This window comes from Callospermophilus lateralis, chromosome 10 (assembly GCF_048772815.1).
Source record: "Callospermophilus lateralis isolate mCalLat2 chromosome 10, mCalLat2.hap1, whole genome shotgun sequence".
Taxonomy (NCBI): domain Eukaryota; kingdom Metazoa; phylum Chordata; class Mammalia; order Rodentia; family Sciuridae; genus Callospermophilus; species Callospermophilus lateralis.
This window is the reverse complement of record NC_135314.1, coordinates 109,751,658-109,768,071: the sequence shown is the minus strand read 5'-3', so window position 1 is coordinate 109,768,071 and position 16,414 is coordinate 109,751,658. Positions and strand designations below refer to the sequence as shown.

General features: G+C 43.7%; 1 protein-coding gene across 1 annotated transcript; it reads left to right on the top strand.

Moving 5' to 3' along the window:
• The first annotated feature begins 207 nt into the window (after nucleotides 1–207).
• Nucleotides 208–15,454, top strand: Ssr3 (signal sequence receptor subunit 3). The gene is made up of 5 exons (XM_076868313.1): nucleotides 208–399; nucleotides 1,256–1,382; nucleotides 7,517–7,615; nucleotides 11,808–11,939; nucleotides 12,895–15,454. Exons 1-5 carry the CDS (start codon nucleotides 267–269, stop codon nucleotides 12,959–12,961), a joined length of 558 nt encoding a protein of 185 aa, XP_076724428.1. The 5' UTR covers nucleotides 208–266; the 3' UTR covers nucleotides 12,962–15,454.
• Nucleotides 15,455–16,414: the final 960 nt, after the last annotated feature.

Sequence of the window (16,414 nt, the reverse complement as noted above, 5' to 3'; positions counted from 1 at the left end):
ATAAAGTTTTTTGATTAAAAAAAAGGTACCCATGACAACTACGAACCCCTTCCTCCCCAGGACGTGCCGACACGTGGCGGCCAGAAACCCGGAAGTCTCGCGTGCTGGCCAATTAGACCTGGGGTCTCCGCCGCGGCTGGCCAATCCCGGGGCGCGCTGCACGCTGGCCCGCCTCCATGCCGCGCTGACGGGTCGCTGATGGGACCGGGCGGGCGGGGAGGTCTCCGCGTCTAGCTCGCCGCCTTCGCTTTTGGACCGGCTCCGCCATGGCGCCCAAAGGTGGCTCCAAGCAGCAGTCAGAGGAGGACCTGCTCCTGCAGGATTTCAGCCGCAACCTCTCGGCCAAGTCGTCCGCGCTCTTTTTCGGGAACGCGTTCATCGTGTCCGCCATCCCCATCTGTGAGCGCCGCGGCGGGCGGGGACGTGGCGGGGACGTGGCGGGCCTGGGTCGGTGAGGGCGGGCGCCGCGCCCAGCTTGGTACCGGAGGCGCGTGGTCTCCGAGCTGGGCCTCGCGTCGGGCGCCCCGGGGGCAGAGGGTCCTTGCCGGGCGGGCCTTTGGGGTGGTGGCGGGTGCCAGCGCAGGAGCGCGCGTCTGCTGCCCCTGCACACGCCGCCCCTTGCCGCCAGGAGCTGTGTGGGTGGGAGGTTCCAGGGACGCGCGAGCTGGGTGGGCCCGCCGGCTAGCGCCCACCCGGCCAGAAGGGCATCCTCCTTCCCCAGATGTGCAGGGTTAGGGTTAGACCACGGCCGGGGGGGGGGGGGTGGGGGGCGGCGGCCGCCTTGCGCAGCCTGTCTTGGAACCCAGGGGTGGGGACTGCGGCCCGGTCAAGGGCGTCTGCAGACTTCGGGGTCCGGAGTTTGCTGCTCCTGCACTGCTGCACTGTTGTTGACAATCAGCTCCGAGGGAACCCGGCCTGTACTTTCACTGTACAGTGACCCGCTGGCCCGAAGGAGCCCCGCTTAGGTCTCAAAGCCACGTCAGCAAGTCATCAAGTACACCGGGCGGTCGTGAGATGGCCTGAACGCAGCGACCTGAACGCAGCTTCATGGGACCCTGCTGCCCTCAATTTTTGAAGTCTTAGTGGAACCCGGGAAGTTGTGAACTGAGATTACTAACTCTTCCAGTATCTCATTTCCAAAGACTATCATATACTATATTGGACTTCCGACTGTTGTAATGAATTTTAGCCTTTGTAACGGGGTAGTAATGTTTTGTTCCCTTTTTCTCTCTCTCTCCTCTTTGTGTTGCTTCAGGGTTATATTGGCGAATATGGCATATGGATCTTATTCAGTCTGCTGTTTTGTATAGTGTGATGACCCTAGTAAGCACTTACTTGGTAGCCTTTGCATACAAGAATGTAAAATTTGTTCTCAAACACAAGTAAGTATATTTTTCAAGTGAAGATATGTTTGACTTATTGCATTATTTTTACATATTGCATTTTTTATAGTAGGTTGTCTTTGTTTTTTGTACTAGGGATTGAGCCCAGAGACCCTTAACCACTGAGCAACATTCCCAGCCCTTTTTATTTTTTATTTTGAGACAGGGTCTTGCTAAGTTGCTTAGGGCCTTTCCAAATTGCCTAGGCTTGCTTTGAACTTGAGATCCTCCTGCCTCAGCCTCTTGAGTCACTGGGATTTCAGGCCTGTGACACTGTGCCCAGCTATAGTAGGATGTCTTAAAGATCCTTTGTGTTTTAGTTTTAGTAAACATTAGCTAAATATTTACTAAATGTGAACTGGGTATACCTTGGGAGGAAGGCCCTCTAATGTAGGAGGAATAGTGAACTAACTGAAGTGGAGACAATGATCCATCTGACACCACTGTGGAAATAGATTTTGAGTGTGGAATGAGAACATTTCAGCTTTAGCTTTACTCATGGAATTCATCAGAAGAAAAAACTCACCAAGCAAATTACCATTTCAGAAGCCCGTAGCATTCTTTCTGGAAATTCTAGGCTACCCATTTATTAACTAGAAGTGGAAAAAAAAAATGGTAATTAAAAAAATATATGTTTTAATTAACTCTCTTGACATTTTCACTGCTAATTACATTTTTCTTGTAAGTGTATTCAGTATTAGTATTACCATATTTCTTTTGTTAAAGAACACACGTAATAAAACATGTAATTATTTTAACAATATCTGTTGGAGAAAAAAAACCCCAAGCCTTATCACAATAAATTTGTATATTAATTATAAACAATTGAATATTCCGGTTTCATGAAAGTTAAAATATGAGGTGAGTCTGGACTTAGGAATGTTAGTAATTTGTTATTTGTGAATACAATGGTTCTCATGGGAGGCAGGTAGGAATTGATGTTTAATTGGAAAAGGTGCCTTTTGAAGTTGTTTTCATGCATACTTTGGGAAAGCAGCATATTTCTGTTCCTTAGTGGGGTTTGTTTGATTTTTTTTTGAACTGAAGATTGAACTCAGGGACACTCGACTACTGAGCAACATCCCCAGCCTTATTTTGTATTTTTATTTAGAGATGGGGTCTCCCTGAGTTGCTTAGTGCCTCGCTTTTGCTGAGGCTGGCTTTGAACTCGTAATCCTCCTGCCTCAGCCTTCTGAGCCCCTGGGATTACAGGCATGCGCCACTGTGCCGACTCTGGTTTTGTGGTTTTTGTACTGTTGTGGGGATTGAACCCAGAGCCTCACATGGTAGGCAAATGCCCTACCACTTAGTTACATCTGCAGCCCTTTTTAAATTTTATTTTGAGACAGGGTCTTGTTAAGTTTTCTGGGCTGGCCCTGAATTTACAGTCCTCTTGCCACAGCCTCCTGAGTCATTGGGATTACAGGCATTGGCCACCATACTTGTTTCTTTGAGGTAGGTTGAATATTTGCTGAAATTTGAAGTGCCAGCAGGTTTTGTATATTTGATATCTTTTCATCTCTATAGTGTCTACTCCAGTTTGGACACTTTTTGCTTGGATTGCTGTAGCAGTCCCCATCTGGTCTCATAAAGCAGAAGTGGAGGCCCCCTGCCTTGTACTATGTAAGGCTTGTTACTCTAAGTAATTGCTAGCCCCCCCACTTTTAATCCTGGTTTTATGGGATACAGAGTGTGTTCCTCCTTTGTCACCATATTTGTTCTGTCACTCTAACTCATCATGGCCTTCTTTTTTCTAATGTATTAAAGCCAAATTGTCCAGCCCCTGGGGTGCACATCATCTGCTTCCTCTGGAGTCTGGCCTCACCTTTCAGAATTGGTCCTTGGCGTCATCCTTTTTTTTGTGCCCACCCAACCTTTAGGCTGCTCTCCCTTCCTTCGTGATCTCACATGCCTGTTATCTCGAGGCTGAGGAAACTTCCAGAGGAATTGTCCTGTCTTGGTTCTTTTGCTGTTGTCCCTGTGTTAGGCTCTTTCTGGTGATAAGGGGTAGCATGTGTTGGGAGGGTCTCAGTTGATACAAGAACATAAAATTTGTTCTCAAAAAAGAAATGGCCTCAGCAGCATGGGCTTCAGGCTGCAGTTCTGGCAGACCAGCAGGGTACTCAGGCCACTTCGTCATCTTCCTGTTTGACGGCTTCACCAGCTACCATTTCAGGCTTCAGCCCATCTCAGCCTTGGCTGCCCATGGCCATCTGGATAGGGAAGCCCCCAGAGGTGGGATCTCACATGACTTGTCCTTTGTCCATTGCAACTCAGTCCCTTGGGCACTCAAGATTTTAACTTGTTCTCATACCATTTTCATTCACCTCTTTGGATATTAAAGTCATGCTTCTTTATCTGCTCATTTCCACCTTAGGCTTCTTGAGGGCAACTACTGTATCTTTTGCTTTATGTCCCTTGTAATAGTTAATGGTATATTTGGTTCAGTAAAATTTCAGTGACTTACTGACTTAATAGATTCAGAGTAGAACTTTTTTGTCATAGCTTTGGTTTAATAAATGTTGCTTTTTTTTGGTACTGGGGATTGAATCCAAGGTGCTTAATTAACCGCTGAGCCATATCCCCGCCCTTTTTTTCATATTTTATTAGAGACAGGGTCTCGATGAGTTGCTAAGTGCCTTGCTGAGTTGCTAAGACTGTCTTTGAACTCTCAATCCTCCTGTCTTAGCCTCTGAGCTGCTGGGATTACAGACGTGCACCACCGCACCCGGCTTAAATGTTGCTTTTGATATCGAAACGAGTATAGACTTGTAAGATGGTTAAGGCTCAGAGACCCAGTTGAGTGCTGATAGTTGATTGTGGTGAAAAGAATGGCTTCAGAGGCGCAGTATGGATTCCAGTGTCAACTCTGCTGCTCTTATGTGTATGACTTATGTATACGGTTTGCCCATTTTGTGGACTTCAGATTCCCAAGCTGGAAAATAGGGTTACTAATGGTATACCTCAGAGGGTGGTGAGGATTAAATGGGATCACATGAGTGCTGTATTAAGCACAGTGTTTGGCACATGATATATGTTTAGGTGCAGGGTGGGAGAGGTTGGGGGTAGGAAGAATTGTTTTTTAAACGTGGCTTAATTTAAACAATGTTTGCAAGATATTTTAAATTTAGGACATTAAACATATATGTATATATACATGTATTTAATTCTGGAGAGGTTCTGACTTATGGATGTAAAAAAATAAAATAAGAAAAATATAGTCCGGTGTGATGGTACTTACATGTAATCCCAATGACTCAGGATGCTGAGGCAAGAGAATAGCAAGTTCAAGGCCAGCCTTAGCAACCTAGGTAGACCCTGTCTCAAAAGGAAATAAAAAGGTTTGGGTGTGGCTCAGTGACAGATAGAGCCCCCTGGGTTTAATCCCTAGTGCCATACACTTGTAGGCAGGATTCATTTTGTGGTTATCTCAGTCCCTTAGGTAGGCTGCTGGAGGGACTTCTATTCAAAGCCATCGGCACTGAACGAGGTTTGTTTTCTGAAAGTCCTCGACAGAGAGGGCTTCCTCTGGTAGTCAGCCTATAGTGTGTGGTCATGCCTCTGGTTGGTGAGTATAGAATTCTAGACTTAGAAGAGCAATGACTGGTTATCTGGTTGAGGGTCTTTGAGGAAGATTTGCCATGTGGACAATTGAAGTTGACTATTTGTCCTAAAGATGCTTAGAGAAAACTAACACTTTTTTTGGTACTAAGGATTGAAACTAGGGCCTCTAACACTGAGCCACATCCCCAGCCTTTTCTATTTTTTATTTCAAGACAGGTTCTTGCTGAGTTGCTTAGGACCTCACTTAGTTGCTAAGGCCGCCTCATGCTTGACTCTTCCTGTCTCTACCTCCCAAACTGCTGAGTATTATAGGTGTGTGCTAACACTCTGTTTTTTTTTTTGTTGTTGTTGTTGTTTGTTTTTTGTACCAGGGATTAAACCCAGGATATGAGCCATATCCTCAGCCCCTTTTATTTTTTTATTTTGAGATAGGGTTGTTTAGGGGCTCTCTTAAGTTGCTGAGGCTGGTCCTCGAACTTGCAGTCCTCCTACCTTAGTCTCCCAAGCTGCTGGGATTATAGGTGTGTGCCACCATGCCTAGCAAAACTAACTCTTTTGAAGATAGTTTACTTCTTGTCCTAACACCCTTACAGTCATGTGTATTTTTTTTTTTTTTTTTATTCACTGAGAAAAAGATTTGTTGTAAACCATGCCCATTTCTTTTTAGTAGGTCCTTTATGGCAAAAAGGTAGTCTGATGTTAAATTCAAGAAACACTTCCTTAGTTATTGGTCTGCTAGTGGTTCAGAGGGCATGAGGAGTTTCTGCCTTTAGAGCCTCACATCTCAGGAATGGAGGAAACCTTGTTCCTGATTTTTTAACATAATAAAATCAGTCAAGTGAGGTTGGGGTTTTGGAATGAAAAGCCTTGTAGGACCCAGGAGTATCTCTTAAAAGGACAGCTATTTGTCCCCTGAACTGCCTTTTTCTTTAGGTTGTGAGCCTTTTACAGAAATACATTTTGTTTGAAGCTAGCAGTTTTTTCTTTTCTTTCTTTTTTTTTGGGGGGGGGTGGTGGTGGGAAGCACCAAGGATTGAACCCAGGGCGCTTAACCCAGAGCCATATATTTAGCCTTTTTATTTTTTATTTTGAGACAGGTTCTTGCTGAGTTGCTTAGGACCTTGCTAAGTTGCTGAGGCTTCCTCAAACTTATAATCCTGCGTCCCTCATTTGAATCAAATGTATGATATCAAGATTATTGTATTGTCATGAGCAACTAATAAAAAAAAAAATCCTGCGTTAGCCTCCTGAGTTGCTGGAATTGCCAGCATGTGCCCACTGTGCCTGGCATGCAGCTAGCAGTTTTTGTCAATGTCAGTTTTTTTTTAAATATATATTTGTTTTAGTTGTAGTTAGACACAATATCTTTATTTTATTTATCATTTTTATGTGGTGCTGAGGATCGAACCCAGGGCCTTGCATGTGCTAGGTGAGCGCCCTACTGTTGAGCCACAGCCCCAGCCTGTCGATGTCAGTTCTGATTCTATACTTGAGTGAGCTAGAGATGGAGTCATAGGTGACCCTCAGTTTGTGCTCACCTTATATCCCAGAAATCCTTATGGCTGAATGAAGATTGGAATTGGCCACCTTGAGCAATATTGGCTTTTCTCCTGTGAACTCTGGCTTGGTTTCTCCAGTTTTGCTCCACAACTGACAGATTAAGCACAGCATGGTAGTGGGGAGTTGACTGCTTGACGTTATTGTAGTGGGACTGGTAGTGGATTTTGCTTGTGGTCAGTTATTCGTATTTTTGATGAGCTAGTTGTTCTTAAGAGAAATATACTATGTTGAATTTAAATGTAACGGTCTATAGGTAGCTATTTTATTTCAATGTAGTTTAAATTTTACTGACAACCCCTTCTGATGAAACTCTTCTGCACATTTATTTTTTGGGTGAGTATACATTAATTTTTCTTGCCTCTGACTTTGTGCTGCAGATTCCTAGCTGAGTCCCTGAGTAACACTAGCGCCCTTTTTTGACTGACTCAGTATTAGCTTTTGGTGTGGTCCTACAACCAGTGGATAATTAAACTAAAAGTGGGATGCTTATTCTCTGACCGTGTTGTATTATTTCTTTTTAAATAAATTGTCCTTTGGAGTAGAATTAAAGCATAACTTTAAGATATTTCAGCTGTTAGTTTCCCTTTGTTTATTAAGTCAAGTTTTTGCTCCTATAATTTACTTGGAATTAGAATCATTTATCATTTACTAATGTCTTATGAACTTTGAATAGTTAAATTATAGGTTAAAATAAAATGTGGTTATAATAATTCATAATTAAATTGTGCTAACAGCATTTGACTTTTGTATTCATATTAAATACCTAAACTTTGGAAAATTCTCTCTTTTAAGCAGAAATCAAAGCACATAACTAATAAACCACATCTCAGGATTTTCCTGAGCTCAGTCTTGGCCAGTACAATCTAATAAACTTGGAACTTTCTGTCAGTTTATTTTCTTGAAATTAAAATATCATTCAGTTGCTGATGCCAAGTTGGAGTGGAGTGTTTCTGGGAGAGGTGGCGCCCCCAGCTGGACAAGTGGAAACCTTTTTCTCCTTTTCTTTCCAGAGTAGCTCAGAAGAGGGAGGATGCTGTTTCCAAAGAAGTGACTCGGAAACTCTCGGAAGCTGATAATAGGAAGATGTCTCGAAAGGAGAAGGATGAGAGGTTTGACTTCTTAAGTGTTAGCAGTAACCACAAAAGGGGGTACTTGGGAGAAAATAAGTTGGTGATTTCTGCTTAAGAGAATGTGGACACCGGACTTGTAGCAGCAGCGGAGCTGGGAATGGGAACAGCTGCCTCTGGAGTTTTTATTACACTGGATGTTGTCTTTGAGCTCCGCACAGTTGATTTATTCTCCTGAAGAATGAAGTAGCTACTGTTACCAGCTCTATTTTACACCCGAGGAAGCTGAGGTCCAGAGAACTTGGGTAACTTGCCTAAGGACATAGATGAGTCCTTGTAAATCCATGATAATGCAGGCATCCTGACTGGAGGACGGAAGCTGACTGTTCTTCTGGAATATAGGCAGCTCAGGCTTTGTCCTGTGCAGTGTCTGCCTGTGGTACCTTTGTGGCCTTGAGCACGTCACCTCATCTCAGTCTGAAGGGCTTACAGTGTTCTGTTAGCATTTTGAGGTGGCATTTCTGCGTCTGTGTTTCCCATGGGACTTCCAGTTCTTGGATGGAAACTGGGTGTATTGTTTAGGGAAAGAAAGAACCAGGCTTGTCTGCTGTTGTTGGGTGCTCTACTGGGTTTTTTAGCTGCCCTCCCTATTTTTTCTGCCTGCTGCTCTTAGAAGTCTTGTTCAACAGTCTACCATTTGAGTTGCCCAAGTCCCTGCACAGAGAGTAAACTGAAGAGTTGCCAGATGGTTTGATGGAGTCATGAGCTGGTTGTTTTCATGGATCATAAGTTTTAGTATCAGCAATATGCTTTGTGGGACACAATTTTTACCATATTTTGCTCCAGAAAGACTTTGTGGGGGTACTTGTGATATTAAAAAAAAGTAATAAGCTGGGTGCAGTGGTGCATGCTGTAATTCAAGCAAAAATCAGGAGGCCAAGGCAGGAGAGTTAGGAGTTTGAGGCCAACCCTGGGCAACTTAGGTCGTGTATAAAAATAAAAAGTGGATTGGCGATGTAGATCAGTGGCAAAACACCCCAGGGTTCAATCCCCAGTAACACACACACACACACACACACACACACACACACACAAATTGCCTAAGATCAGAAACCATCTTGAAGTTTAAAGGTGTTTGAACAGAAGTGTGGAGTTAGCATTTGAGTTTGAGTGCTGAGCTCAGTTCTGAGCTTCTGAGCTCCTGGGTGTCTGGGGAAGCATCTGAGGTCACACAGCTTTCCTTATCTGATGGGAGCAGCGTGTAAGCCCTTCTGAAAAGAAACTTTCCTGGCACTGAGTCTTGGAAGGATTTTATCAAGTGCATCCTTATTTAAGGCACACTGAGTAACTTAATGAACAATGTCTTCTGCAGTGGTTTTGGAAAGGCACCAGAGCAAAATGAAATGATTACCTCCTGTGATCCTTTACACAGCTGGAGGCACAGGGAGCAGCTGTAATGAGGTCTGGCTGCAGAGCTTTCTGATTGCATGTTTTGCATAGGAATAGAGGGTAGACAATTCAGAGACTTTCTTTAGAAACCTTTTTGATGAATTATATTGTTTGGAACAGTGTTTCCTACATGGGGGTGCCTGTCATAATTACCCACATTTTAGAATGCCTGTTCCAGCTCTGTTTTGGAGGGGGGTACCGGGGATTGAACTCAGGGACATTGAACTAAATCCCTAACCCTGTTTTATATTTTAGGGATAGGGTCTCATTGAGTTGCTTAGCACCTTGATTTTGCTGAGGCTGGTTCAGAACTCATGATCCTCCTGTCTCAGCCTCCTGAGCTGCTTACAGGCATGTGCCACTGCACCTGGCAGTTATAGCTCTTTTAAGGTTTGGGTAATGGATGTCTCAAAATGGGTCTCTTCTGCCTACTGTAGAATTGCCTGGTTGGTCTGGTACTTGTTCTTGATCCTGGGACATACCTTGAAATTTTCCTCATATAGCATTCAGGTAGTCTTTAGTAGTCGACCAGAGTTGGAATTGGGAGTGAGAACTCTGGTGTTTGCTGGATTAAGTATTTAAAAGTAGGGCGAGGTGAAGATTCTATGGATGTGTGAATTTCTGTCTATCATCAGGAGAAATTTGTCCTATTAGTATTTCTCTCACCAAATCCACAGTGGAACAGCCTCACCCCAGTCTGTATTCAAGATTGACACTGATGGCTGGGACCAGAGACTGGTGAGTTTGTCTGTGAGTGCAAGTGGCTTCCAAGAGGTTTGATCTAAGAGAAGGTTTCTCAGCTCTTTACCTAGATATGTGTCTTCCCGATCCCCCTTGATAGTCATTTGGAGTCTGTACTCCCTGCCCCTTTTTAAAATATCCTTTTGTCCAATGGTGGAAATAAGCAGAGAGGAGCTGGAGATTCATTAACATTTGTTCCAGATGTGAGTGTTATTTTTTTGGTTTATCTGTCATTTAGCATTATTTGATTATAGTAGTTGCTGTTTGTTCTCAACTTTTCTCTTGTAGGACTGTCTCCTGGGAAATATTCTCTCAAGCTGGATTCCTCCCAGGGAAGCTTTGGCAGAACATTGGCAGTGAGGGTGTTTGGGGGTTTACATTTTTTTTTAATGTAATACCCATTACATGGGTGGATCAGAGATCCTCTGCAGGCTGTCATGGTGTTGATGTGTGTATGCTGATTTGAGCGGGTTTCAGCCAGGTAACCTCATGGAAGGCAGTTCTGGTTCAGGAATGGCAGGAAGGAGTCAGGGGAAATGCTTTCGGGCTGGCGGCCTGCGGGGCCTGTCTCCAGAGGGTTCTGCCAGAGTTGAGGGTGGATGTGATGGGGCTGGGATTTCTGCACCGGGTGGTATGGACTCTGTGTCTTGCAAAGCTTGATTTTGTTGTACTAGTGTAAGATGGTTAAAATAGATTTCCTCCAATTTCAAGTCAAATGCTTTCAAATTTCATGTGAAATCAGAAGGGGTATTTGGGTTAGTGGCTGCACTTAAAGTCCTTTCCTGGGGCTGGGGTTGTGGCTCAGTGGTAGAGTACTCACCTAACATGCATGAGGAACTGGATTCTATCCTTAGCACCAATAAATGTAAAATAAAGACATTGTGTCTACCTAAGACTTAAGAATAAATATTAAAAAAAAAGTCCTTTCTTTCCCCCAGACTTAAGAGTATGTTGAAAATTGAGTGTGTCCATAAAATCAGGGAAATATGGCGTCTGTGTCAGAGACTGCACATTTTTCTTAGATAAGGCTAAGGTGGTGACACCCTTCGTGTAGCCCTTCACAGCCAGGCTGGCTGACCTCAGATTAGAACACTTGATGAATAAGTCGCGTCAGTTGCCAGGATGCCAGCCGTGGAGTTTGTTGTCCTGAGGGTGGGGTGTGTGGGAATGAGTCATCTGCCTCCAGGGAGGGGGATTCTTTTTTGGGGACAAAACTTCTATAGCAGTGGCTTTCAATATTTTAAATAATGATCCACAGTGAAAGCAGTATATTTTTAAAAACTGCTTTACAAAGTTTAATCAAATCAAAAGGAATCAAGTCTGCCTTATTCAGAGGTGCCCTGGACCTTCCTCTTGCCTGTGTGAATGGGTAAAAGAAAAGGCTGATAAAGTGCTGGTGCATTAGGAAGATGATATAGCAGAGAAAGGAAAACAAGGGGCTGGGTTAGAGCGCTTGCCTAGTGAGCGTGAGGCCCTGGATCCCATCCTCAGCACCACATAAAAATGAAATAAAGATATTGTGTCCACTTACAACTAAAATATAAATATTAAAAAAAGAAAAAGTAAAACAAAAAAGTAAAAGGGTTTTTATAGAAGTTTAAAAACTCCCCTTGTGGATCAAGCAGATTATTTGCTTTAAGTAATGATGGCTGACGATGGCCCGCTGTACTTGGTGTTTCCTTCTTTAAGTGGAAATTGAAGGCTGAGAGCCACAGGCCAGCAGCCTAGGAGCTCCCTGAGCCATGAGGTGTAGGTGGAGCCTGGGGAAAGGGGCCCTCTTAGGTGTGGGTAGGGTCCTGCCAACTGCAGTTTTCACCCCTTCCTCTCTGTCCCTGGTGGCCTGGGAGGAATGGAACACCCAGCACCTGCAGTAAGAGAGCTAGAAGTCTTGGGATAAAGGTGATGATTCTGTGTTTAACATTGTAAACGGGTTCTTAGCCCTGAGCACATTGGGAGCAACTACTGACAGTGACTGGGAGCTCCGTAGTGTTTGAAGTTCTGGATCCTGCTTACAAACTGGTCTGACTTGTTTCTGTGTCTCTAGAATCTTGTGGAAGAAGAATGAAGTTGCCGACTATGAAGCTACAACGTTTTCCATCTTCTATAACAACACTCTGTTCCTGGTCTTGGTCATCGTTGCCTCCTTCTTCATTCTGAAGAACTTCAACCCCACAGTGTATCCTTTAGAAGCCTGGAAACAGGAGCTGGTTTTTGTTTTGACTTGTCTAGGTATTTTAGTGGGAAGAAAAACTGCTCTGGGAGTCAGTCCATTAAGTAGCACTGACTTTAGGCAGGTTTCTGGACACTTCAAAGAACAGTTTTTGGTTTGATTTAAAAAATTTTTAAGTTTGTATGATAAACAAGATTTGCAAAGCAGACTACTTCCACTGGGTATGTAATGACGTATACCTGCCTACTTAAGAAATTCCAAGGAGGCAGAACAAACTTGCCTTCTTGGGTAGCTTCTATCAACGTTCTTTGGGAGTGGAGACTAGGTGGATAGCTGGTGTAGTTACATGGGCACAAATTGTCATCTCATTACTGTTTCAAGCTGCTTTTAAATTGAGCTGAGCTTGTGGGCAAGAATCTTGTCCTTTGTTCAGATAACTTATTGGAGGTGTTGTCCAGGAACACACAGCCAGGCTTTGCCGGTCTGGGCTTGTGGTAGAGAAGATGAGGCCTCTCCAGCTTGCACCTTCTGGGAAGACTGGAGTGGACCTCAGACTGAGAGTGGCAGTGAACTTTCAAACCCCCTGCTTTGCCAGCTGCAGCAAGTGTCCTGGTTGGCAGGAGGTTCCCCTTCTTTGCTGTTGAGTGGGGTCAAGTCCCTCCTGCATGTTCTTCCATCAGTTCTCATGAGGGTGAAGTAGGATTCAGATGGGTTCTTGTGGTCATGTGTTCTAGGTTCATCTCTGTTTAGTTTTAAAAATGGAAACATTCCTTGTGAGTGTTTTACATTCTTTAGAGCCTCCCGTCTTATAAGTTGGGTTTATAGATAATGGGGCTGCATGTCATTGAGATTCTACTGGGTTTTAGGAGAGAAGCAGTGTGTTCTAAAGGAATGGACTTTTAGTTTTGTTGAAAAACTAACTTTGGATTCTTAACTTTTCCTTAATACTAAATTCTCACAGGAACTACATTTTGTCCATAAGTGCTTCGTCAGGACTCATCGCCCTCCTGTCTACTGGTTCCAAGTAGACATGTCAGCTTAGCCCCCTGGCTTTGTGTTGATGGGTGGCCTGTGGCATGTGGAAAAGCAGCAGGGTGGTCGGGGTGGGAGACACACAAGACGTTTTTATAGTCTGGAATTTGAGGGTTTAAAAAAATGCAACAGAATGTAATTGAGTGTTTGTTTATTGGCTCTTTTTGACAGATTGTTGAAATTAAATGAATTGAAAGGGAAACTCAGAGTACTAGGACATTTATTAAAAGGCGAGAAGTCTCGCAATGTGCTGTAATCTCGAGGAGAAAATAACTCGTTTCCTTGATCCATCAGAGGTCACAGTAACCTGGGCCGAACTGTTATTATTTATAATGGTAGCAAGAAGTTAATAACTGGTTCTCTGTGTTCCAAGCACAACATTACAACTTTTTTTGAACCATAAATATCAGAATGAGTCCTCAGGGGATTAAACAGAAGCCTCATGTTTATGAGTCTCTGGACTTGTGATTTGTAAGAACTCAAAAGTTTAAAACATGATTTCTCCAGCTTGGAGAAGAGAAGCATGTGGAAAAGTTTCTTTTTTTTCTTCCGTAAAAAAGGCAGCCAAGGTAGCAACCCAAGAATAGTGTCCAGGTCCACAAGAGCTGTAAAGTGCTGCTGGGCTTGTGACCTGGCCCTGGTGGCCAGGAGTCAGCTTGACCCTATCATGTTGGTGACCTGTGCAGCCACTGGGTCAAGGTTCTGCTAGACCAGGGTCTCATGCCCCTGGGTTGAGGTTGAGTAAGAGGGAGGCCTGTCCTGTACAGTGTCAGGTAAGGGACCCAAGTCATGCTTATTATGCTTGTGAATCTGGTTCTGGAATGCTGAGGACCCACGAGGAGGTGACAGTGGTGAATGCTTGTCAGCAGTTTTTCATGAGGGCTTTCCTCGGTTGACCCGCTAGTTCACAGCTTCCTGTTGATTGTGATCAAATAATGGTCTCTTCGGGTCTTGGGGGTTTAGCTGAGAGCGGTCTCTATTTTTTGCCAGAATATGTACAGATATTATCATTTTCTGTTTGTGCTATGACTTGAAAAAGTTTGGGAATCTCTTTATCACTTATGATATTGGTTTCATATAGTTATTAGCTTTTGACTATATCCAGTAATTTCCTACAAGGAATACCTCAAGGGAAATATATTTCTGATCTTCAGTGTCCACTTCTAAATTTAAGGTGAACATCATTAGCTGGTTGTGATGCACATTCCCAGCCACTCGGGTAGGTGGCTGAGGCAGGAGGATTTTAAGTTGGAGGCCAGACTGGGCTATTTAGTGAGACCCTGTCTCAAAAATTAAAAGGGATGTAGGTATAGCTCAGTGGTAGAGCCCTTTTAGCCTGCATGAGGCCCTGGGTTCAGTCAACAGCACCATCTTACTTGAGTGCTATTGGATGTATGGGTGGGCTGCATCTGGAACGTAGAGGGAAGATGGCCAGGCCAGCTCAGCACAGTGGTCCTCCTCATCTTCTGCGTTGAGGGAGGACGTTTGCAGATCTTCATTCTGCTGCATTATTACCTGAGTACTGTTGCTGGAGGGGGTGGAGTGAATGGGCAAGTCGGAAGACATTTGCCACAGGATTAGGTGACACATAAGAGGCTCATTTTTATTGTTCTCTCATTTTACTCTAAGGCTGATTAAAAAGCAGTCAGAGTGTGGGGCATGGAGTCTTGAGTACCGCTCCATCTGCTTGCTTGGCCAAAGGAGTCTTTGGAAACCAGAGCTGCACACACTTTTCAGATGGGGCAAAAACCTACCTCTAGAGGGCAGTGTCTGTGTTGTGGGGACAGTTGCCACCTTTCCTGCTGCCTAGCTGAGAGGGCTGGGGGAACAGGACTCAGCCCAGTATCTTAACACCCTTGGATTAATGAGCCAAAAATGTGTGGGATAGCAAGCAAACGAGACTCTCTTCCGTCCCAAATGCCCTCATAGCAGCCTTTGTATCTAGTTGTGATGACGTTTGCTGACTTTCCATACTGCTTGATGAGTTTCTGTGCCCAGATGACACATTCATACTTGAGCTGTTCCATCAAGGATTTACTGACATAGCACTTTTGGGAAATGCAGAGCCTTTCGTTGTCAAAAAGAGCTGTGTGGCAATTGGAATTGTGATGTGCTAAATCATATTTAAATAGTAAAACCTGCTGCAGAATTTTTATCTTAAAAAGCCTCTGTATCAACACCAGTAGAATAAAAGGGTTTCTGCTGTAATTGGGATTCAAAGTAATTATATTCTGTTTTTTTTACACTTGTGATAGGTAAAACTTTAGATTGTTAAACATTTTTATTTCCCTATTTTTAGTTTCATCATTTACAACTTAATAAAAATTGTGGATTGCAATTTGAGATTGTCATATTTGGTGTATTATTGCAAGTTGGACAGGATAATTTGAAATAAGGTTTGAAGTTAACTAAAATATGGAGGTTGAATTTATTCAAAATTCTTACCAAAAGTCTTGCTTAGATGTACAATTAAACTTTGCTTTTTAAAATCTGTGTTTTCCCTAGATTTTTTTATATGATCCCTATGAGTAAGTACATCATCTTAATTACATTATTTCTCATTAGTGGTCATTTTAATTTCCCACATGGGTGACCTGCCTTTTCTTGGTTACTGACTGGATGACTGCATGGGCGGACGGAGCGCATCTCAGTGACAGTGGTGTCTGCCTGCTGCCGGGTGCCCATTGTACCTTGCTACTTTATTTCTGTGTGTAAGTTGTAGGCTCCATGTTTCTGGACAACAAGGAAGACACACACCCTTGGATGGATCTGGGCGCTAAGGGCTTGTGGACTCCCACTGGGTAGTTAACGGAGGGTCTTCTGACTACAGGGAGACTTTCAGGAGGTATTAGAGACCAGCTTCTCATTGGCCTTCGCAGGTTTCCCTTGCACCTTTTGGACTTCTTCGTCTTAGCCAATTCCCGAATTTGGATTCATATTCAAGCATTTTTAATTTAAAAATAGTCATATAAAATTACTTTTACATAAAACTTTAAAAAAAGTTTAAAGGAAAAAATGATTCTTAAGGAGCACTGGACATAGTGTATAGGCTCTGGGCCTGGGGCTGCCACCAATGGGCTGTGTCTTGGTGGCTCCATTCATCTCCTGGCCCACTCTCCTGGTCAGAGGTGACTTCACAGAGCGCCATTGTTCTCAAAAAGTTGCCATCTACCTCTTGACTTTGGCACTCTGTTCAGGAGATGGAGTGTGTGTTCCCGAGATGGGAAGCCAGGCACACGATGTATCGTTTCATTTCTCCTGCTAGAGATTTCAGTGTAGGGATTGCTGCTACCCAGGTGACTTTGCAGCTTTTCAGAATACGTTCTCTGCCAGAGAATTCTTTCCAGAAGAGAGAAAAGAAAAAAAAAAGTATTTGGAATTCTTCCTTAGGGATCTAGCTGAAATATGTTATCTGCAGTACTGACCTTAGCAGATGATTTGGATATAAA

Excerpts from the sequence above, each read along its gene's own strand:
- Ssr3 (XM_076868313.1), top strand. The coding sequence starts at position 267 with ATGGCGCCCAAAGGTGGCTCCAAGCAGCAGTCAGAGGAGGACCTGCTC. Across the intron at positions 1,383-7,516 it reads AAATTTGTTCTCAAACACAA|AGTAGCTCAGAAGAGGGAGG; the intron begins GTAAGTATATTT and ends TTTTCTTTCCAG. Across the intron at positions 7,616-11,807 it reads CGAAAGGAGAAGGATGAGAG|AATCTTGTGGAAGAAGAATG; the intron begins GTTTGACTTCTT and ends CTGTGTCTCTAG.